The sequence below is a fragment of the Tetrao urogallus genome (assembly GCF_951394365.1).
Source record: "Tetrao urogallus genome assembly, chromosome: 1".
NCBI lineage: Eukaryota > Metazoa > Chordata > Aves > Galliformes > Phasianidae > Tetrao > Tetrao urogallus.
Genome location: NC_136813.1, coordinates 163,207,411 through 163,231,859, shown reverse-complemented (window position 1 = coordinate 163,231,859; position 24,449 = coordinate 163,207,411). Strand labels below are relative to the sequence as shown.

General features: G+C 37.7%; 1 protein-coding gene across 1 annotated transcript in view; it reads right to left on the bottom strand.

Moving 5' to 3' along the window:
• Window positions 1-24,214, bottom strand: part of SCAF11 (SR-related CTD associated factor 11) — a gene marked incomplete at both ends in the record, with an annotated part of 28,998 nt that extends 4,784 nt beyond the window's left edge. The window contains 10 exons of the mRNA XM_079549590.1: window positions 480-2,981; window positions 5,766-5,872; window positions 7,155-7,244; window positions 8,158-8,264; window positions 11,185-11,231; window positions 11,835-11,902; window positions 12,937-13,034; window positions 14,470-14,547; window positions 23,167-23,321; window positions 24,154-24,214. Of these exons, the coding sequence (XP_079405716.1) occupies window positions 480-2,981; window positions 5,766-5,872; window positions 7,155-7,244; window positions 8,158-8,264; window positions 11,185-11,231; window positions 11,835-11,902; window positions 12,937-13,034; window positions 14,470-14,547; window positions 23,167-23,321; window positions 24,154-24,214 (3,313 nt within the window). The remainder of the gene's footprint in view (window positions 1-479; window positions 2,982-5,765; window positions 5,873-7,154; window positions 7,245-8,157; window positions 8,265-11,184; window positions 11,232-11,834; window positions 11,903-12,936; window positions 13,035-14,469; window positions 14,548-23,166; window positions 23,322-24,153) is intronic.
• Window positions 24,215-24,449: the final 235 nt, after the last annotated feature.

The following is a 24,449-nucleotide window of genomic DNA, read 5'->3' as shown; positions in this document are numbered from 1 at the left end:
TTGCCTCTGAAAAGAACACCACTGCTGGCATGTAAGATAAAAATGGATAAAAACCAAAGGCAAAGCCACATGACAATAGGAAAGGGCAAGTTCCTTCAGGTTGCCTTCAGAGCTGGACTTTGTGATTTTTGAATACAATTTACATCTACCATTTACTTCAGAATGTTAATGATCTGTGGATAACTTATTAGCAGGCAGATGCTAAAAGTGACCATGAACAGGATGCTTTCAGCCAAGAAGATTTAAAGTTGTACTCTTTAGACGCCTAGTCTGTAAGCAACACAAAAACTCTGACTTGGAGGAAAATCAAAAAGCCATCAAAATCCTGATAAAACACTGCAAGTCCATATTCCACATTGCAAAATTACTATGAATTCACCCCCAATTTTGAAGAACTGATCAACTAACAGAACAACATGACTAGAATTTTACTCATCTACTGCATCTGTGATTAAGCCTTGTATCAAAACTGTGTGTACCTTGTTCAAGTGTCTCTTCCTCTTGTCTAGTTCCCCATCCAGACTGTGGGCTTGATGAGTTTCGTCCTCTTCTTGAGTAATAATTCTGCACATCAGCAGGTAAAGTCTTTCTTACAGCCCAGCTGGATGCAGATGTCCACCCAGATCTATCAGCAGGCGTATCGAAAGAATCCTGTTCATTCTTACGCTTGTATGGCTGCTGCTCTGAGAACCTTGTAGCTTCATTCCCAGAACCATTTGAGTTCCCTGAGAGAGGTTTTCTACTCTGCCAGTGATTGTCACTTTGGTCTCCATATGCGAAACCACCTCTTCCACGCCCACCTCTGCCACGATGACCTCTCCCCCTATTTGGAAACCAACCTGAACCAAAATTTTTATTCCAAGACTGCCCTGAATTATCATGTCTGCTGTCTTCCCAATGAGGTCTGTCTCTGTTCTTGACCTCCGGAATGGAGTTTATCCTTTCCATTACCCAGTCTGGACAATCATTCCTCCGCTTGTCTGGAGAACACTGAACATCACTGGTTTTTTCCATACTGTCCTTCTCCTTTAGACTTTCATTCTGTTTCTCTTGATCACTTCTTCTGTACCGATCATTCCCTCTGGGACTCCTCCAGTTGTCATTTGCCCATCTGTCTTTCCAACGAGGTGAATGACCATCCCTCTCATTTCTAGAGAATGAAGAGCCTTTGTTTCTCGTCCTTGACTGTGATCTCGACCTAGATCGTGACCGGGACCTGGACCGGGACCTGGACCATCTTCTATTTCTTCTCTCTCTGTCACGATCCCTTCTCTGACAATCTCTATCGCTGCTTCGAGATCTAGACTTTTGTCTTGGAGATGAATCCCTTGTTCTTGGCCGAGAGGATGACCTCCTGCTTTCCCTGACAGTTTCCCTCTTGGGAGATCGAGATGGCGTTTTTCTCTCATCTTTGAGTGTCTCTCTTTTTGGAGACTGAGATAAGGATCTCCTTCCCTCCCCAACAGTTTCTTTCTTGGGTGACCGGGAACTCCTCTCCCTGGTCATCTCCCTTTTGGGAGATGGTGACTGAGATTTCCTGCTGTCTTTCCTGGAAGGAGACCAAGTTGTTGATGGTGAATGAAATCGAGACCGCCTCGTTCGAGTCTTTTTTTCTTTTTTGGGTTCTGACTGACACTCTCCTTCTTGGTGAATAGCTTCATCTTTTTCAGCAGACAATCCTGAAACTGATGCAGAATTTGCTGCATCACACTGTAAGGAGTCCATTTTTCCCTGCTCTACACTTTCAGCTGGTGGTAACTGTTCAATCTGAGGTTCATTCTGGTCGCTGCAAAATGAGTCACAATCCATTGGTATCATTTCATTGTTATCCTCACCAAAATGCTTACGTTCAGCATTTATCGTCAGTGACTCTGAAGTTCTGCCCTTTTCACACTCTGGCACGGGGCTTTCTTTTAAGGCTTGCTCTGATGAATCTGTAGAAGTATTACACATTAACCTGTCTGGTTCCTTGTCTTTATCACTTTCAAAGTCTTGAGTATTTGTACTTGCACAGTCTACTTCTGTCTTTTCATCTGCCTTAGCATCATCAACTTCTATGGTTTCTATATGCTCATGCAATTTGCTTCTGGGGCTCTCTAATGGCTGATCTTGTTCCAAAGTCTCTGGATGTTCCAGTAATTCATTTTCTGGACTAGTTATTGGTTTATGTATTTTTGTATTTATATTCTCAATTAATTCTTCCTGAGGACTACACAACGTCTCATGTAAATTTTCAGATGTTGCAGGGTCACACAGTTCATCTCTGGGGCTAGTCGCTGTTTCCATTTGTTCAGGAGTATTTTTACAGGCGTCCTGATTCTCAAGTTCTATGGTTTTTTCATTAAGATCTTTCATTTCAAATTCCTGACTTTCTCCTCCTAAAGTCAATACTGTAGATTCTTGGACAGAAAAACTTACGTCACCATTGCCTGAAGTATCTTCCTCATATTCTCCTGTAGTTTCCTCAATCTCTGCATGTTCATTACAGCTTTCTAATCCATTAGCAGACTCTGTTTCTGCATCATTTTTCTGTGGAAGGCTTGCACTACTGCTTTCGTTATCTGACTGCTGGTCTCTATCTACTGTAGGAACCGCTTCAGACTCAGCATCATCATCATCAACTGAATCACTGGATGATTTTTCAGAACGTGCACAACTTCTCAGTTTCTTTTTAGCCAGAGGTGTCCGTTGTTTACCTATTCTTTTTGTTTTTCGTTTGGGAAGAACATTCTCTGATTCCGAAAAGGATTTATTCAGAGGTGGATTACTGCCATCAGGGGCGCTGCACCCAGAACTGCTGGAACGAGGTGAGCTCCGAGACTGACTCAGGGTCTCGTTTTTGGTGTTCCGTGCAGACCTTCTTCTAGGAGTAGCATTAGCAGACTTTCTTCTACCTCCCCTAGTGCCAGATGAACCTGATGCTTGCTTTTTCTCTTCTCCTTCTTGGGTGCATGCAACAGCATAACCTTTCCCTAAAGATTCTAATAAAAGCAGAATATCTTAATGCTTGGTAATAAACAGTTACACAAATACAATTCAGACCATAAAATGACACTGCTGTTTAACGGATATTATCAAATAATACAACATACAGTACAGTATGAAATGCTGCCACAGCTTACCTAGCTAAAATCAAGTCCACCCCAGTGCAGAACAGAGTAAGACTAACAAAAATCAAGTATTAGGCACCAGGAAATGCACTTCCGAAGCAGCACTGACATGGCTATATGGACAATAATGGCATTCACAATTAAACCACTGCTGATAAATCAAGAATGATATTCAAATATGGTCAGCATTTAAACCACTACAAAAGTAAAAGTAACTATCTGATATTCTTAGCATATAGCAATTCCCATCATTCTTGTTGTCAGTGAAGCCTCAACATTATGGAGGTGAAGCTCAATACTACAGAAGAGAAACTCAGTACTAGAGTAAGATTTTCAGACAACTGTCAGGGACGATCACACGGGAAGCACTTGATGAGAAGCACCAGTGACAACATACTTCTCTACAAAATCTAATTCCTGACAGTGTAAACTCATTCCAAAGTTTTAAGAAAGTCCCTGAACGCTCCATGGCAAACTGGACAAATTCTGCTGCCTTGCAGCACAGGGAATAGATTGTACATACTCAATGCATCTGAAAGCTTGCGAGTGACAGCTCCAGACTTTAAGATAAATGACAATTAAGTAAATATTCGTAAATGTAATACTCAATTCAGAATTACATTAATTTCTTGAGAGGTCCATTACTTTGTTTCATACTCCGCGTAGACTCCAAAAATAAAGGATTTGCTCCTTAAATTCATTCCATTCACAGCTTCATCTTATACACAAACAGTAGAAACTTGCTTAGAAAGATCAATTTCAATAGATTTTGCAATTGATGTATCACATCTCACAAATACTGAAATATGTTTTATAAGCTACTTAAGAACATATATTAAAAAGGAGGGGAATAAGACAAAGCATCAAAAAAAACATTTGTTTTTAAATTGCATGTCTATTTTTTTTCATTTCATTGTTCATCTTTGCAGAAAGTCCCTGTTTTACCCGTGTTTCCTCCATCTTCTACCTCTTCATTTCATATTACTTGTAAGAGGTCACTCCCCTCTTCACATATTTGCATGCCATGCATCTCTAAAAGAATCTGTAAAAGATTAATTTCTCCTTGCTTTTTTTCCCTACCATTTTTTCCTGTGCTTCCTCTCTTAAGCCAATATAAAATAGCAGAATGGGGAAGGAACACTCACAGGATGTGCCCAAATCCACAGGGGGCATTCTTCACACTTTACATCCACCAGTGGATCCACTGGGGAAATTTCAAGACTCTGCCTCCTGCATGTCCCTTGCTGGCAGGAAGCCTTCAAGTCAAATCTGAAGATTACTTAAAATTTTAGTGTCCATATACTAAAATGCTTTAAGTTTCAACATCGATGACTGTCTTCCACTTTGTCCACTGCATAAACAATCTATTACATTGAATATCTAAACTCCAGTTTAGGTGTGGCAAAAGCATATTTACAGAAATAAATTCATTTGCTCTCTTTTTAGCTTGGTAATTTTACTTTTCAAAATGTAAAACATCTAACTTCTAACCTAGGTGAGTGAGAAAAGTATTTAAAAATGTAATTTAAAAAAAAAAAAAAACATACATCCTTCCCCCCCAAAGATTCCATTTCCTGCTTCTCCCAAAAGACAGCATAAGGCATTTACTTTCAAGTTCTGCATTAGTAGTTGACAACATCATCAGTACTTGCAAGTCAGCTGCAGAAATTATCAATGGTAATAAATCTGTTCTAAGTTGTCTAGTATTGAAAAGTATTTTGGAGGTTACATGAACACTCTTCAACTCATAGAAAAACTGATTATTTTTCCCTCTGCTTCTGGGACACAGCAAAGAAGCCTGGGAAATCAAGAGATAGAAGCTACCACACACACTCATTACTACTAGAAGCAGAAACAGTTAAGCATCAGTTAAACTGTCAAAAAAGCCAGAGGAAGTAACCTATTTTTTTTACTGGCAAATGGGGAAGTGAAATAAGTACATTTAACAACAATGCAGAATATGAACTAATAAAGCATTTCTTCAAACATCCTCCTACTTAATTCTTCCTCATAATTCACTTCCTTGATTCAAGTAGGCCAAAAGAAACCAAAATCTCTTCCATCTTTTTCCCTATCAGTCAAATGGAAGTGGCCTAATTTCAAATTCAAAGGTATTAGCTCCAGACTTAAAAGAACAGCACTCTTGTGTTCCCACTTCTGAAATTTGTGCAGACAACAGGAAGAGAAGCTACACTCCAGCTGAGTATGGGGAGACAGGCAATTAAAGCAACTGGAGAAAGGTAATCCCTTCCATATCTTGTCTTCTGCTAAATTCCTGTCACACTGTGGAGCTTCAACACCTTTGCAAGTTTCTGCCCTGTTGAGCTTGCAGACACACTGAAGGAGATCCATATATTGCAGTTTGCAGACTATTCTAGTCAGTCAGCAAATACACCACTGGTATACATCAAGCAACTCAGAATGTATCATAATGCAGTGTATCTTCAAATAAGATAAAAAGCTGTAACATGAGAGAAAATTCTGAATTTAGGAACTGAATTAAGTTACACAGAACACTTGCTCCCCGTACAGCTCAAGTTGTACACTCCAATTTAAGAAATACACCAGCTGATTTTGAAAGTTTGAATTTTGAGAATCACATTTTCACAATACTCCCCATTAGCTATAAAGAAAACTTACAAAAAAAAAGTTTACCAAAGTTTTCCAAAGGCCTGATATTTGTTGGAAGAACTGTCCCTGCCACGGCAGTAGAAGTGAGAAGAAAGGTCTCAGCTTCAGCTCCATAAGACACCAAAGGAATTCTGTAAAAGTAAAATCATTAATGTTAGTTGTTAGAGCTGTTTGCAGGAAGTTTTGGAAAGAATGCTCAAGACCATTATGCAAACACAAGGCCTCTACCTCACAGTGTAGAGGGAAACACAAAGCTGACAGAAAACAAAGCTTTCCTTCTTCCAGGCTTACCATGAGCTCTAATCTGGTAAAACAGTTCGAAGAAAGTATGTTATGTTAAAGCAATATACACTCAAAGCCAAACAACTGTAACAAAAGAGACTACTTCAAATTAGGAGACTATACTACTGGAAATAAAATCCTGAAAGCTAATGTAGCACTTCAGTGTAAGAACAGTGTTTTTTCTGCAGAAATACGAAAGACAGCGTACAAAAATTTCATTGTAATCTACTACTTTTAAGCTACCGTTGAGTTGGAATTAAACTTTCCCCAAGGAGAGATGTGTGAAAAGAAATGCATAACTTGTTATTAAAATCCAAAGTGCAGCTTTTAGTTATAATAAATCTCTTATCCAATTTCTGTTGTCCATTTTATGCCAAAGGCAGAGTATGTTGTAGAATTAATATCAAAGAGAGTTGGATCTATTATATATATATATATATAATATATATAATATATATATATATATATTTTTTTTTTAACTTTAAATCTGTTGTTTTTATAATTCTGCTTTAGATTCATTATATCTTATATAATGAAGATTGTATCTTTAGGGTATGCTTTAATGCTCATTTATCTGCTCTCTGACAAAAAATTTCTCATGTTCTGTTTCATTTGAAAAAATCCCTCTTACTCTTTCTATTATGAATTTGTCTACTAACAGTCAGAAAAAGTGCTGGAACCATCCATGAAGGGAAGTCAGAGTCAGACTGACATCATAACAAACACACCCTGATCTGCAATGATAGAAATAATTTTAAGAGCTCATATACACTACCTTCTAAATTAAGTGAAAAATATGTTTAAGATTGCATTTTTATGAAAAGTGATAGATGCACACGTCAATGGAGTTACTGTGCTCATCACAAGGATTAAAGAAAAGTTCTCCACTTCTCTGAAAGAGTGGTCAGGCACTGGAATGGGCTGCCCAGAGAGGTGGCGGAGTCACCGACCCCGGAGGTGTTCAAGGAACGTTTGGATGTTGTGTTGAGGGACATGGTTTAGTGAGAACTGTTGGTGATTGGTGGATGGTTGGAATGGATGATCTTGAAGGTCTTTTCCAACTTTGGTGCTTCTGTGATACCACAAGACACAGCAGAAAATCTATTTACATAAAAACAGCATGACATATACCTTTCAACTCTAGCAAGCATTGATGAACAGGACAATTTCAGTTCTTGTCTCTTCTGCCTGATCAATGCATTGACATCTGTGAAGTCTGTACTAAAATACAAATATCATGTCATTTAATAACATCTTTTTATTACTAGAATTCCTTATTTCAATAACTGCTTTTATCAATTGCTAATCTTCAAATTTAACTGTATTATAACTTTCAGCAGCTCTGATGCAAATATATACATACACAGTTTGAAGGGAAAAGCAGTCATTGCAAGGATAACTGAAGTAGTAAATACACTTTTAGGTGAGAAAATGCAAAATAGGATACAAAATGTGTGTTCTGGAGAGCTGAAAGAAGGTGAAAACTTTGCTGAAAACTTTGCACCTCTTTTGTATGTATTGCATATTTTCCATTTATGGATTTTTCACTTACAAACTGCTGAAAACATACTAACAGTATTCTTTTTATGAGGTCATATTGTCCAAATAATGTTACGCTACTCCTCAGCTACTCTTTCTCCTTTTAAAAAAAATTTCTTGTGCTCCTTAGCTACTCATTATGCAAAATTACTTTGTGTACATTGAAAGTCCTCCTCCTGGAGACACCAAACAATGAAAAGCCACAATTGTTTCTGCTACATAACAGGAGATTTATTGCTAGCTGTTTTACTAACTGCTCTACTAATAACAGGACTAGCCCTCTTCTACTCCAGGCTTCAATTTTTCAAGGACTTGAAATGTGAGCTAAATTCCTATTAAATCAATGAAATCAAGAGCACAATCTTAAATATTTTATGCTGAATACATAGCAGATATTGGGATGTTGATTTAACTGTACTCATTTTGAAATGCTTGCAAACGTTTATCTTTTTTTAACTGCTGATTTGTAACAAATATAAAAGCAGTAAAACTTCAAAATATTGCAAGGCAGTAACATACAGATAGAAGCAGAAGGAGCTACAGTACCTACAATACAGTAACTCAAAGTTTATTTTGAGCATTGGTATACACTAACCAGTCATTTCTACAGCTAAGAAAGGATTCTTCACTGCTACCATTGGCTGGAAGGGCACTATGGAAACTAGTCCTGAAGCACTCATTCCAGCAGGTCTGTCTTCTTGTCTACAAAAAAACAGGAACATGCAAAATGGAATGATTAGCATTTAATACACAACCATGCATTGAAATTAAATGTCAGCTACACTTCAGCTCAGAAAAAGCAGGCTCAGCATTAGTACCATTTGCCATCACATCAAATGGGAATTTTGAGACTGAAAAAACAAAAAAGAAACTTAGCATGCACTCTGCAAATAAAAATCATTTTTACAGACTGTTCATAGTAAAATCCTTAGTGTTTCATATAGAAATCATACATAAATGAGCCCAATATTTACTGCTTCACAATACCCGTTTCTGCTATCTAATGAACCACAGCAAAGATCTTTAGACAGATCCCTTCTGCTCATTGCATGCTTGATCTAAAGAAAACATATGAGCAGCTGGGATTCTTCTTTACAGTTAGATAGAATTAGAAAATTCCAGATTAAATGGTATGTCTGTTTACTGCACCCTCACACAGAAAAAATCCTCAGAATCACCTTTATATCTCAGCAGATACCACTTTTCATTTCAGGAGTTAACAGTACCTAACAAACCACTGCATGCTAGTGCACTGCTTCTTGCACTGTGATCAGTAAATAGTCTGAATCTGCTGCTGTGCATTGGGCTGGCTACAAAAAAAGCCCTGAACAATAATCCTCCAGACAGCTCCCAGACTGACACACTAATCTACAGTGACCTGCTTTTGCCACGTACCCTATCACCTCAAGGGCTAACGTCAGCTGGAATTTGACTGAGACATTCCTATTCATTCCCCATCATCCGTATTTTAAGATGGGAACTTACAGAAAATATTTATTCCAAAGAAAAATAAACTTTGTAAGGCATACATTATTTATGTCTCAAGTATGTAGTCATTTTCTACATGCTCTATGAAACTCAGGCACAGAAAGCCAGCTTACTGTACCATTATCCATTTTATCGCAGTAAGTTTCTCCTAAAAAGCTGTTTTAAAAATGTTTTAAAGATGCTCTGGTTTTGAACATCAGCATTTTCATCTCCATTAAAAAAAAAAAAAAAAAAAAAGGTTTCCAACTGTTCCACAGATATTTCCATTAAGTGCAGTTAGTAAATGAGTGCTTCCTTTCAAATGTTGAATGCACAGTGGATAATTAAATTAAGCACTGTATGTCCTCCCAAGTTTTACTTCTCTTTATTCAGATTTTTTATAATCTATACTGTGAGACAATGCTATTAACTGGTACAATAAATCACAGAATCACACACAGAATCACAGAATCACCCGGGTTGGAAGGGACCTCAAGGATCATGTAGCTCCAACCCCCCTACAGAAGCACTGATCAACCTCGAAGCCAAATTAGTGCTTGATTTACTACCAAGTACCACCCTCCCAGTCCTAAACCTCTTCAAATCAATGAAAAGCAATGTTAACTCTAACTGGCAACATTAACAAAAATTTTAAATACCTGACTTTGGAAGGGGAGGCTGGAGCTAAAGACAGCCTTATAATTATGGTGGCCAAGGATGAGATACGTATAAGGGTCAGCAGCTACAGAATGCTGCATGCTGTAGTCCATGCCCCTACAACACATGCAACAAGGCAGTATGCAAAATAAGGACCTGAACAGTTCTTCCTCTCAATTTTTAAACTTCAGGTAAGACAAAACAATGAACACCAACACTCACACTTCAGAGATGTGGTGGATGCCCCGTCCCAGGAGACTTTCAAGGCCAGGCTGGACTGGGCTCTGAGCAACCTGATCTAGCTGTGCTGTGCCTATTCACCACAGGGGAGTCAGAGATGGCCTTAAAAATCCCTTTGAATTCTAAGGATTCTATGATTCTAAAATGAAATCAATTACCCACAACTACCTCATGCAAACAAATTTAAAGGTTAGCTTACTATGATCAGGAAAGCCCTCATCACTAAGTTGAGACAGAATCACAGAATGGCCACAGTTGGATGGGACCTCAAGGATCATGAAGCTCCAACCCTTCTGCCAGATGCAGGGCCACCAACCTCCCCATTCAATACCAGACCAGGCTGCCCAGGACCCCGTCCAACCTGGCCTTGAACACCTCCAGGGACGGGGCATCCACAGCCCCTCTGGGCAGCCTGTTCCAGCACCTCACCACTCTCTCTGTAAAGAATTTCCCCGTCACCCAACCTAAATTTTCCCTCCCTCGTCTTAAAACCATTTCCCCTTGTCCTGCAGTTATCTACCCTTTCAAAGAGTTGATTCCCCTCCTGTCTGTAGGCTCCCTTTAGGTACTGAAAGGCTGCAATGAGGTCACCCTGCAGCCTTCTTTTCTCCAGGCTGAACAAGCCCAGCTCCCTCAGCCTGTCTTCATAGGGGAGGTGCCCCAGACCCCTAACCTGAAACCTGAAATATTTCTGAAAGGAGAGAAAGCAGAAATCAAACAACAGAACTTTTGTAGGTGCTTAAAAATTCCACATGTATTATAGGCTAAAAATTATGAACAAAAATGAGAAGCCTAGGAAAACCAGCATTCACATAGAAATCTCCTATTAAAAATCACTTAATGCAAACTAGAATGTCCATGGCTTATTCCTAACAAATTGGTTAGTTACTACTTTTCAAATTTTCATAAAAAATAATGGAAATTCTCATATCCTTCACATAATGATACTTAGGTTAACAGTTGTAGCTGATCCCACCTTCTTTTGATGAACAAAGATGAAAGGTGGGTAGGTACAGTATTTTAAATGTGACATCCTAATCTAAATGAAAATATTTACCACCTCAAAAATGTCTGTGAGAGAGAGAACATCATACTATGTATTCTCATCACTTCTTTCACAACATAACAATATAAACTGAACAGTTTTGCATCATTCTGGAATTAATGAACTTAAAAATAGGGCGAGATGCTGTTTGAAAGATGCCTTCCTGAAAAAAAAGTTTACAAATGTTTCATTATCAGAACCAACCTTGCTTACCTTCACAGACAGAGCTTTCTTGTTTTGTTTGTCAGACAAAAGACTACCTGTGTGAAATAAGCAGAACTGTGATCTAGACTTTAACATTTCAGTTTTTAATTGTTCATTAAGTGTTAGCACAACCAGATGCTACTAAAAACGTATCCCAAGATGATCTGCAATGCGTTTACACAACTTCAGTAAAACCGTCACAATAATCTTTCATACATCAACTACTTCTCATTTCTTGTGATACTTGCTTACTTTCAGAAATTATGAATACACAGAACAGTGCCTATCAACTGAGCCTCATAATACTGCTCAGTGCTTCTTGTTTCTGCACTTTCAGTAAAAATAAACTTTATGGTTTTTGCTTATCATTGGCTGTGTGTCAGCAATGCGTCATCTAAAATGATCTTATACTGAAACTAAATACAATTCCTCTGTGACTGAAGTGGAAAAGGGAGTTTTACCAGTAAAGACAGTACAGCACTTTCTGATATTGCAGCTTTGTACTTCCCAGCTTCAATTCCCTGGCATTAGGTTTATATGTGCAAATATAAACAATAGTAATAATATACCAAAAAAGCAAGCACATCAAGAAAAGTACTTCAAGAGTTGCACAATAAAACCCAGCAATTTTAGCAAACAGAGAACAAATAACAACTTACTGCATTTCTTCTTCACAACTTTCCTCAATTTCGCTGCTAAGGACCCTCTGTCTGAACACACAGCTCTTCTGCAATATTAACAGAAGACATTACAAAAGCAGCAACATTCATGGGCGTAACTAAACTATGAGTTTATACACTCAAAATCAGTTTCTGATTGAAAGAATTTTTATGCTCATAAACCAATATTCTGACTGCTATTAACACCTAACCTTGTATCCTGTACATCATTTTCCACGTATTAAATGCTGAAGTGCTTTAAAAAGGTTAAGGATAGAAAAAAATCCATTTGCACAACAAAATATAATTTTCTGTGTTAAATCTGAATGGTTAACCTTGCTCAATTTAATGGAAAACCTGTGAAAGGTGTCACAACTGGCTGATGTAAGTATTAAAAGAATACAGAAGAGTGATTCAGAGAGGTGAAACAATCTTTTCTAGCAATAGTTAAAAAAAAGAAAGGTAATTTACTTTCAGTTATCTTTTCTGTAGTGAAGTCTTATCTCAAGGACTCTGTGTACATCACGAACTCAATGAAACAGTGACTTTAGATTATCAGTATTTAGTGACATTTATCTGTGTAATCTCAATCTTCTCATGCAATACAACAAATGTGAGAACCAATTTTTTTCAAAACAGGAACACCTTTTCCACACCTTCCTCTCAAACTCACTAGAATGAAAAAAGCTGTAGGCTACAGCTGTTTTATAGCAAAAAAGAACATCATTAGTGTTAATAATACGCAAGAAAAAAGGGCTGGCCTATTCAGATAACAAAATATAAGATGGTTGAAACATGTTTTACACATAAAACCTTATCTGAAATTAATGATTTTTTTTTCCCAAGGAAATCTGACAAAAGAACTATTTCAGATCTCAAGTAAGAAATACATTGCTCCATACTTATTGATTACAAGAGTATTTAAGATGAAATTACAGCAGCAATAGTAGTAGCAGCTCAACTACCATGTGTGGAAAATAGTTCATTTTTAGACAAACTTTTAAAAAATTGTTTTAATTGCAGGCTGTACATTTCTGTAAGATTTCAACTTAGATTTTGGATAATTCAAATTAGAATGCCCTATATTAAGTGCAATACCAACCTCAGAAATCTTCTTATCTTTGCATGGCTATATTTTTCCTTATTCCAGGTACAGTACTCCTCATCTTTCTTTCTCTTTTGCTGTTTTTCTACCTGAATCTGCATTGAAAAAATGAAGTCAGTCCAGACTAGAAACCTTAGTAAACATAGGCTTTAAATGTCTTTAAATGTTTTAAGGTCTACACAAAAATGAGCTCAAACAGAAGAAGTTGGAACTACTCTCAGATTATTGCTTTCTTCATCTTGCAGTTCACAGACTTGTAAGCTTCTTCCTCCATTAAATGAAAAAATCTTCATCTTGATACGTATGTTGACTATGCTAGAGATGCACAGTAATTTCACAGCATCAGAACCCCTGAACATTCAGCCTGCCACAGCAAGGATCTCATCTACGTACTACTACCCCTCACTGAAAATTTGGTAATGAAATTTTTGCAATGACAAAGTTACTTCGTTGGCTACATTTCCATTTCTCTCACTAGACATCTAATATTTCCTTTTTCTGGAATCTCAACTGTGTTATTTTGTAAGCTGTTAGTGTTCTACTCATGAATATCATGATGGACAAGCTGCCCACGTGCTGACATCGCTCCCGCTAACACTGACCACTACATCAACAGTTCTCAGTACACCTTCCATCTGTCCCTACTGCTCTTTTTCAGAGTAGGGCCCTTCCTCCTTGTCTGCTTTTCATAGTGCAGATCTGTGAACAAAACCCCTTCAAACCAGATTTTGATAAGGCCCTGAAACTCTTCCAAATGAAAACTTCAGTTTATCTGTCTTCAGCTCCTGCTGTGGTTGTTCAGAAATAAAAACAACAGAACGTGCTACATATGGCTTCTGCTGAGAAGGAAGCAGCCGCAGCTGTCGCCTTGTTGCTCTGCAGTTGAGTACCTGGGGCTCTAGAATCATAAGAAATGGCCAGGAGGAGCCTGTTTCCAAAGCATGACCAAAAGCAAAGCCAGCAGCTTCACAGTTTTACCACAGAACCTCAAACTGTGCATAAAAATATCAGCATCCTTCTATACACGTTTCCAAAATAGTCTATTTTCAGAAGAACTGGAAGATGAAAAGATTCAGAAATTTAGGCTCAGCAAGGCTTAGTATTAACTGATTCCTCCTTCATTCATTAGTTTTTCTTCCTGAATTGGAGACCATGAACATGTAAGATTTCTCTTAGCTAAAAAGAATATACAAGATCACATGCTTATTAATACAGCACTTGTTTACATAACCTAGTTTAAAAAAGTACTTGGAGACCAATTATTGTGGTTCTATTCCTGAACGTATCAGGAATGTTCAAAAACAGTACGCAGCACCAATAACAACATTATGATTATTATTACTGCAAACATTTTGTTTGAAAAAATTATTAGAGCAATTCCTAGCTTCAAGTGCCTAATATAAACATTACAGCTGTAATTATTTCATTAGGGAGTCTTATTTAACACAGACATCAGAATAAAAGGCTGCAGCATAACTCACACATTAATACAACTGAAGCTATGTAAGAAAAAGCAGGCCCGAAACATACCTTTATCTGATCTTCTAATGCACCAAGCTGACATACTGCTCGAAATGGTCTGCGATCAATAGGACACGAAGCCTGTGTCTGAAAAATTATTTTTCCCATTAAAAATCTATAGTAAGCTCAGTAAGTAATCTCAGGCTTTGGTATTTTTATTCAATAATATAGTAACTAACAGAACAACAGGATGTTAAATCCCTGGTAGGTAATGCTGGTTTTATACCAGCGCACAAATGTCCTCATTCCCTAATGCTGAGCACAGAATACTAACAAACACTAGGAATAAAACAGTACATAACTACAGGACATAGGTGGAGGCAGATGTCATACAGAGCAGTTTCACTTCTCAATTTCAGTCCTCTAACCAGTGTGGAGCTCACTGGCACATCTCCTGATGTCTGAGCTATTCAGCTTTTAAATCCACCACTATCTTTTTAACAGAAATCAAACAAGTCATTCCCTGCCAGTCAGTACTGCTTTGATCTCTGTTCAAACTTCCCAACCTTTCTGCCACCAGCGCGTTGTTTTCACAGTTCTCTGCTGCCTATTTAGGACTTTTCATATTCAACCTTTGTTGTCTACTACATTGTGGCACTTCCAATACTGACCCAGAAGCAACAAAACATTAGAAAGTTTCCATATACAGTCAAGAATTACAATGCACTGCTGGTTTACTGCACATTGCCAGCAAGTGTTCAAGATGTAATTATCTTCTTGTGCTTATCTGTTCCTCCCTCAAGTTCAATGAGCAACAGTGTAAATGGACACTCTATTATTTAGTAGCACTGGCAGCAATGTAACTAAAGAAAAAAAAACAACACCAAAACAACACCAAAACTCCAAACAGCACACCATCCAAAAATTCACACAAATGGAGGTAAAAGAGCAGAAAAAAAGCAACAAGCTAAAACCAGAGTCAATCCCCTTCCACACCCTTTCCTGTAATATCAGAAAACTGGACAGATAAAAAGCACACAGGATAACACCTTTGCTCCACTTCTGCATTTATGTGAATGCACTACTTCTCCCCTTTTCGCAGTCTACGAAGAGAACTGACTCCCATGTTTAAAACAACTCAAGTTTTACAAGACACTTTGCAAAAGAGTGAAACAGAAGGGTACTTCATCCTACAGTTACACTCAGAATAATAAAATATTAATAGCAATAGAAAATTCAACTGAAACTTGGCTCCACTGGGTGACAGAATCCACTTGCAGAGAAATCCATATGGAACAAGATAGTAGCTTTTGCTGCTACATAATCACTTATTCATTTAATTCCATATACATGTCTGTCGGTCATCCCCTCCTGTCACTTTAGGAGCCATTAGCAGAGCAGTTCTGAAGTCTTTAAAAAAAAAAAAAAAACAAAACAAAACACAAAAACCAAACAAATGCAAACACAAAACTCAACATAAAGCCTTCAGCTCTAATTAACTCACTATACAAGAACCAATATACAAAGTGTATTTTTTCCACTCTTAAGAGAACTTTAATCCTACTTTTTATTTCTGCAAGTAAGATGTAGTATTACAACTGCACGAGCAATTACGAGAAACTTGCATGTGAACTCTGCCCTTAAGTTCAGTGATGAATTTCTAGTCTTTTCATCAGGACTTTTCATTTTCCAGTTGATTCTCTTCCTTTCTCAATTTCAGACTGCTCAACTTCCTTATGATTCATGTAATTCAGTCCCCAAACCTTGAGCATTTGAACAGCTTCCAATTTCAATTGAAGTAGACAAAAAAGTTAAACTGAATTAAGAAAAAAACAGCTAAAAAAAACCCCAGCAGACATGATACTTGCACGAACAAGTTTTTGAACAGGATAAGCCCTTACCTCCTCCCTATGAAGCTCCAGAATTTTATTCCTACTAAAAGCTGTTTCCCCTATTGTGGGATTTTTTGATTGTTCCTGCTGTGTTAAAATTAGCATACCGGGCAATTAAGCAAGATCCCTAAGGGCTCAGATTACAAGTTTTTGTCCTGCAGTGAACATACAGCTGCCCTGCAGTAACGTGGTGCTCAGCTGGCATATCTGGCAGTATGAACCTGCTGCAAACTTCTCAGTAGGTATTTCCATTCATACACGCATCTATGACTGCCACAGACAGGAGGAAGCACAATTTTCCTAGTAATTCTTGGTCCTATTTCTGGATTTTAGTTAACTGGAAGTTCAGTTTTCGTAAGACAATCTGTTCCAACATTGGATTTACACATGAATATTAAGTTATGCTCACAAGTTTACATCATGGTAAGTTATGTTCATTCACAGCAATGACATATCGTAGAATGCTAAGTGTTACTAGCAGCAGTTCAAGTGACAAGCATTTTTACTCCACTAGGAAAGAGTTCACTTTTACATGACCAGTTTTTCCTGGAGAAATGCTTAACAGTTACATATGGTTATAAGAAGCAGAAAGAGAGGAAAACAATTTGGAAGAATCAGAAGCTGCAGTAAGGCTCGGATATGTTCAGAAAGACTAGATGTTTTTTCTACTCCTACCCACTTGCTTTTCATAGCTCTAGCAATATCTGACAGTTTGCAAAACATCTCAAGAGAATTCTCAAGTGAAATTCCAGAAAGACAGGACAGTCAAGTGCACCACTGCCCTGTGCTCCCCAGCTGGGTATAATTGCCTGCAGCCATGAAGAAATCCAGGTTTCTTTGTCTATACTACACTTTTCTATAAACGCATCAGTGGAATTGGAAGCAAAAAAAAAAAAAAATTGTCCTTTTTCCCAATAGCGAGGCTAAATTTACGCTACAGGACGAAGCTGGGGGGTAAGAAAAGATGGCTACACCTTTACAATAAGAAAGTAGGAAGAATGGTTGCCTTCTACTCATCCCTATTGTTATTTCTTTCATCTTTCTATCGTTATTTATATTGAAAAGATGGCTCAGTAAACAAAGGTGACAAGACATCCTTTTATTCAAGGCAAGTCAGCCCGTCCTCTCTGCTGAGTTTCTATCCAGGAAACATTACGAACAACGATGAATGTACACCATCCTTTTGGGGGGAAAAATACTTGAGAAAAATAGCCATTGATACAGAACAAGTCCGCACAGTAGCTGCCACTTTTATTGGCCAGAACAGGGTGTGTGTATCACAACCTTAGAAGAATTACAATTCCATACAATATCATAATTTAACATACATACGTAAAACTTGGAACAAAAAAGAACACGTATTTAATATAATCACACAGCCAATACTTACAAGTTCTATTCCCAATACTACTTAGAGAAGGTAACTCAGCACGCTGTTCAAAATCCCTGTTCTACTCTCTACATGAAACTACCTTGCAGCTTCCACGTTTGAACTGGTAATTCTGCAGCAACCCCTTCTCTCACCTAGCCTGCAATATCTGAACAGTTATCTTCACACAGCACAACAGTATCAACAGTAAGTGTTCATGGACCCTGGAAAGCACCTGCACATCTGCTCCTGTTCTTAAGTTCCCTGAAAATACATTCAATAGTATTTTAATTGCTTCTGATGATCCTCTAGCAAAATCTTGCTTTAGCTCTACAGGTGTAACTTGGTATTCAGTGCTCTTTAAACTGCTACCACAAAACAGCAACCTCTGATCTGAAAGAGAAAGCGTCCCTTATTTTTAACAGCATCACTTCAAGCAGCATTTGAACAACGTGATGAAGACAAAGGCTGCAGCAGTTACAGGTCTTGGGAATTTTTAGAAAGCTACTCAAACAAGTTCAAATTAACCCAAAGAGTTCCGAAAACATCCCTCAACAACTCTGCTTCCATCTTCAGTGATACAAGACACCACAACGTGACATGCAGTGAGACATCTCTTTACATTTGGATGAAAAGATGCCACCAGGAAATACACTTGCATTTTCTAGAAACAAGTCAGAACCCAGGATGATTTTTTTCAGTTTACCTAAAATAATAATAAAAACTCCAAGCAACAAACCTACACACACACACAAAAAAAAGCTTCCAAAGCTTCTGTAGGCATGCTTCAGAAAAAGTACTGTAACAACTGAAGCTTTTTCCTTTTTTTCAAAAATAGCACTGCTGTAAATGAAGATACAGAGCACATAAGAACAGAGATTCCAGTCTCAATATCTAATCAACACACTAATTAGTTACTATGTAAATAGCTGTTTTTTCTCTACTAAAGGCATTCCAGCTGGGAGCTTTTACTTCTTATCCAAAGTAATCATTTCTTGCTCTTATATCCAACGTTAGACTGACAAGCATTAATGGAATAGTGGCTGTCTTCGGGAAAGGATAAAATCACTTACGACCTGTAAGGATTTGTAAAATTATGATGAAGAACTACTATGTCACTGTACTTTCTTTGATACTATCTCACAGGGAGAACTTCAACCCATGCTTCAAAAACATTCATGCAGTTTTATGCTGTACCTCCCTAACAGATTTGTAAGCTGTGGCATGAACGTACTTCACTCGATAAATCTGCCAAGAAAAAGATGTATCAGAGAACATGTAATTTGAAAAGAATGTGTAGTTGGGGAAAAAAAAGCCTAGGTTTTCCACAGTGACTTTAAAGAAGTTTTCCCTCAGATCCACAGCCTATGTATTCATGACCTCAAACAAGAAGCTTTTTTCATATTTAAGTTTTCAGGCTCACGGCTTCTTTGAACACACTGCATATTCAGTTCATGCATATAACCCTAGTACTGCTCACACTGCTTTGCACTACAGCAGATCACTGTGGAACATGATGCCACATTAGCTGCTTTCTTAAATGTGCCCCAAAGCTTTGGAGAACTTACAGCTAAATGCACTCCATTTCCAAACTCTCCAAATAAGAAAAAAAAACAAATGAGAGAAGCCAGGAACAAAGATTAGGAGAGATATGTTTACTAGGGAAGGGCCACTAAAAAAATAAAAAAATAAAAAGGTCAACATATCTCTTGCACAGTAATGTTGATAATTCAACACTCTTTTCCTCTCATGACTGCTCATAAGAAAAAAATACTAGAAGAACAATTATTCAGCATATTTATTAGCAGTCTGAAGAACAGAAGGGAAGTTAAAACACCTACAGAAAAGAAGAGTAAATGTTTTATGTCCCCTAACTTAAAACTGTCACCTTTGACTAGAATACAAAACAGCTAAGAGTTCTCCTCGAATGCATGCAGGCAGGAAGGATAACCTTGCTGCTACAGAAGCTGTCTTAGTGGAGGTGATTTTGCAGATACTCTTGCTATCCGATAGACATAAATACCTAGTCAACCTCCTTTAAGCTTTATTTAAATGCATTCAGACCTCTCCTGGAAACCAGAATACGTGCTTACCCATCTATAATTTTGACCTGCTTTTACTTGTACGAGACGGGGAACATGCACATAATTACTTCCATTGATGTAACACAACCATACTGATGGTATTTGAAGACTCTAGAGGAGCTTTTATGTAGGCAGAACAATATTATCATGCATGCATTCCTTACACTGAAGGTAACCCTTACACTTTCCTTCAGCACTCTCACTGAATGCCGAGTCTAACAAACAGCCTTAGCTTCAGATCGAGGCATTTAAGTTCTCTGTACTCTCTAAGACTGTCTAACAGCCATACTGAAAGACAAAAGCCTCAAGCTTCAAAGTCTACATTAGTAAATTATGGCGTTAGCTTACAGAGGTGAGTGACAGCAAGCAGAGGATGAATGACACTTATGCTTGTCTTTGCACGTTTACTGAGAACACTCCCTGCCACTTCACCAGTCCAGGAGCAATTAAGAGGAGAGCACCAGTTAGCACGGTCAGAAGCACAAAAGATGACTTTCTAATAGAACAGAGGAGTTTAACTAACTAAACTGCAGTGCTACTACATATTCAGGTTTAATCACTGGGAGTTAATGTATCCAGTGTTCTGTGGCAAATATGTATTTTAGTCCATGGAAATCAATCAGCAGTTATTCACTTAGAAGGAACAAAAAAAAACCCTAACAGCTTCTTAAAAAGTAAGATCTTCAGAGCAGTATGGCTGCTGACTGCAGTAAGAAAACCTGCTGGCACAGCGCACGTCCCTGGAGTTGTAATACTGGACATCTTCCACAATTAGAAAAGCAAAATTGCAAATACCCTTACCACCTGCCTAGCTACCCCATTTTCAGTTAGGATCTACACAGGCACACATAAAAGCCATAAATTATCAGAAAAAAACAATGATCATGTACAATTTGATTATGTACAGTTACATTTCAAACCAGATGCAACACAGGATAGGAAAATGTCCAACTTGAACACAGATTGCTAGCAAGGTCACTGAGCATACAGTTGTAGTTACATAACAGCACCACGAGAATGTAAACATCAAGCAAAACCTTTGAGAGTTCTAGGCTTTTTATTTTTAACTGTTCTCCAGTGCTCACAGAAAAAGTAAAATTCTCATGAAACCTATTTATATTCAAGAAAGAATATCCACTCCTTAAACAGCACCTGGTAACATATTTTTAAATGAGCAGGTAGTTTTGATATCTTAATTATTCCAAAGGACTTAAAAATGACTGTTTTGTTAATTCTTTAGTTCTTGATTGATCATTAACAAAAACTAGCAGAGAAAGCAAGCCTTATGAAACAAGTTTCTCAAAAAGAAGAGAACTATTTATTTATGTACTATTTATTAACACACAGCACCAGCACACTTCAAGTGGACACGTGCTTGTAATTTTTGCTGTCAGTCCAAGCTATAAAACCTCACCTCCTCAGAGGCAAAGCCTCTTCACGTTTATCAGAGAGCTTTCAAAGCACTTAAAAACTGAATTATCACTTTAGGCAATGCAGTTTCACGCACTGAAAAGGTCCAGAACCAGAGGAAGGCTGGGTGGTTTTACCCATTAGATATCACATGTGGAAAGAAGCAGCATAAGCCCTCTACAGCATTAAAAACAATCCCCATATTTCCACAGCAACAGATCCAGTTCACTTGTAAACTCTAAAGAGCAGAAGTTACTTTTATTCTACTTCTAAAGCATTTCATGCCAAAATAAATTTGACACGACAACAAATTTAAGAGATGGCAAGTGAATGATACAGAACAAAAAGTTGTTTTCCTCATTGTCTATCAGATGCTCTTCAGCTCACCGTGAACACACTGGAATGCAGCAGCAAGCCTTCAGCCTACTGTAATGCTTTCTCTGTAACGTCAGTGCTGATTGCCATAACAACTACCAGCTAAGGAAGTCAGGATAAAATTGTGTATGAGAATTTCCTGTTCGCTGCTCAACAAAAGCATTACAATTAATCACTTGCAGAACAGAAAATCTGGCAATAGGAGACTTAAAGTTTGTCACCTGTTCTGTGATTACAAGCCAGATTTCATCCAATAATTTTTTATAGTCTGAAGACCACATAAAATCTTAAGAAACGACCTGTGATACTGTCTACCTTTGATAATAAAAGAGCACAAAAATTAAGGTTAGAAACGAGTTAAAGAGTACATATACATATTACACATATAGGTACACACAAAACAACCTTTCTAAAGGATGAACTAAAATAACCATTTACTGCAGAAGAAATCTACAGCAAAAAGTGTCCTCTGTAACAACCTATTCAAGAGCACAAAAGAAAGACAAAGTAGCAACCCAAAGACTTAATGCATTGTTTACAAGGCACATAGGATGAAAAAGGATTAAACAGAAAGGAGGAACAAGGGGACAGAATCACAGAATGGCCACGGTTGGATGGGACCTCAAGGATCATGAAGCTCCAACCCCCCTGCCACATGCACGGCCACCAACCTCCCCATTCAATACCAGACCAGGCTGCCCAGGGCCCCATCCATCCTTGAACACCTCCAGGGACGGGGCATCCACAACCTCCCTGGGCAGCCTGTTCCAGCACCTCACCACTCTCTCTGTAAAGAACTTTCCTTGACATCCAACCTAAATCCTCCCTCTCTCAACTTAAAACCATTTCCCCTTGTCCTGCAGTTATCAACCCTTTCAAAGAGTTGATTCCCCTGCTGTTTGTAGGCTCCCTTTAGGTACTGAAAGGCTGCAATGAGGTCACCCCGCAGCCTTCTTTTCTCCAGGCTGTCCTCCAGAACAAGCCCAACTCCCTCAGCCTATCTTCAGAGGGGAGGTGCTCCATCCTCTGATCGTCTTTGATTAAACAGAAGGATGAACAAGAATTTGTTCAAACAAGCAACTTAAAGGTTCCAGACCTATCTACAGAGGTACAGGTCATCTAGTTACTAAATAATATATTTTAGAAAATTCTGAATATCGCTCAAACCTTTCAGGAGTATTCCAGAAAAGTCACGACGTTATCAGACTTGTATTGTAAACTAACAGGAAAACCAACTGGCTTCAGCTCTAAGAGCTCATAGTGTGCAAAGCAGCACATAAGTAAATAAGATTAAACTTGACTGACACTGCAATATTATGACATAATAATATCTGATACATAATACACAAGTACATAATACTATCTGATTTTTCAGACAGCCATCGTTGCTTTTTTACTGTTCCTTAAACTCCCTAAACCATTAATAAGGCATGATACCTAGTAAAAGCCTACCACAAAGTACTACATCACATTAAGCAGAAAGTTTCCCACTGATTTATTTACAAGCTGGTCATTCAGACACTTCTGTACGAAGTTAGACAGTGTACCTTTCTTAAAAAAAAAATAATCTATAACTATTGGACACAGTACAGCTTAATAACAGAAAAACAACACACAGTTTGCTTTTCAGTCTTACCTCAGCCCATTTAAGAATACAAGTCATGCAGAAAGCATGACTACAGTTCTCAGGAAAACCAATCTCCTGTTCCAGAAGGCAGTTCAGACAGATGGGGCATGTATCACCGTCATGTAATGAAGTAGAACAGGAACAGCTTTCTTCTGTTTCTTCACCTGGTATTATTAACATTCACACTTAGAATTTTTGTCTGTTTTTGAAACAAAGTCCTTGTAGATTTCAGTAATAAGGTAATAAAAAACAACCATATTTTATTAGAGAGAAGAAAACTAATCAGATTTTCAAGTCTACTGCAGTCAACATGCAGACAAGAGGAAAAGTTACAAGCATATATTCCAGGTGAAAAATATCGTACATTTCTTAGAATGCTGTGCCATGATTTGCCATTAAAACAAAGGAAAGTTAGCCCTAGGACTACTAGAATTATGAAAGCATCACAAAGTATTTCCCACTGATTATGAAGTCATTTACTTACTGCTCTTCTGAAAGCTCCTCATATAATTCACTGTATCCACAAAATACATTACTCCAGCATATCATCTATTCATCTCTGCATATACATTCTTTCCCTTCAGTTTTCTACTTTAAGAACTACTTTAATCCAAACATCCTCAGATATTTACCTAATAACGTACATTTAACAAAAATGGAAGCATTTTTTATTTATATTGGAAATAGTTTTATAATACCGACTGTGACAAGAACCATTCTTCAATGGTTTTCACTCTAAGTTAATTATTTTTTTAATAACAATTGCCATTCCTATTTTTGCCCTGCTATTAGAAATCAACAAGTGAAATCCAGAATTCACAGGAAAGGACAAGTGCACTTCAAAGGCTGAAGAAAAATATTATGTTGAAGCAGTGGTTACGTTTACACAACTTTCAGAACAAGCAGCATACCAATTCAGGAACAAATTCAAAATCTAACCTTTCACAGCTTGAACTTGAATAATATAACTCGGATGCTTTTATACACAGACTTTACCTTCCATGCCTTCATGCTTTTGACCTTCTGTATCTTGAATGCACTGCTTTTTGTTCCTCATCTTCTTACAAAGTAGTCTGGAAAACAGAAACAGTTTACACAGTTCATTTATGCTGCAACTTGAAGATAAAAATGCCCACTATGGAAATAATGAGCGCTCTCAATTTCATTACACTTTGTAGAGTAGAAACACACAACATTAAGAGTCAGATACACATCATTTACACTGTTTGCCTTTTATGAGTATCATTAATGCTGTCTAGCAACTGGTTCTTCCAACTTTAAAACTGTTTTTT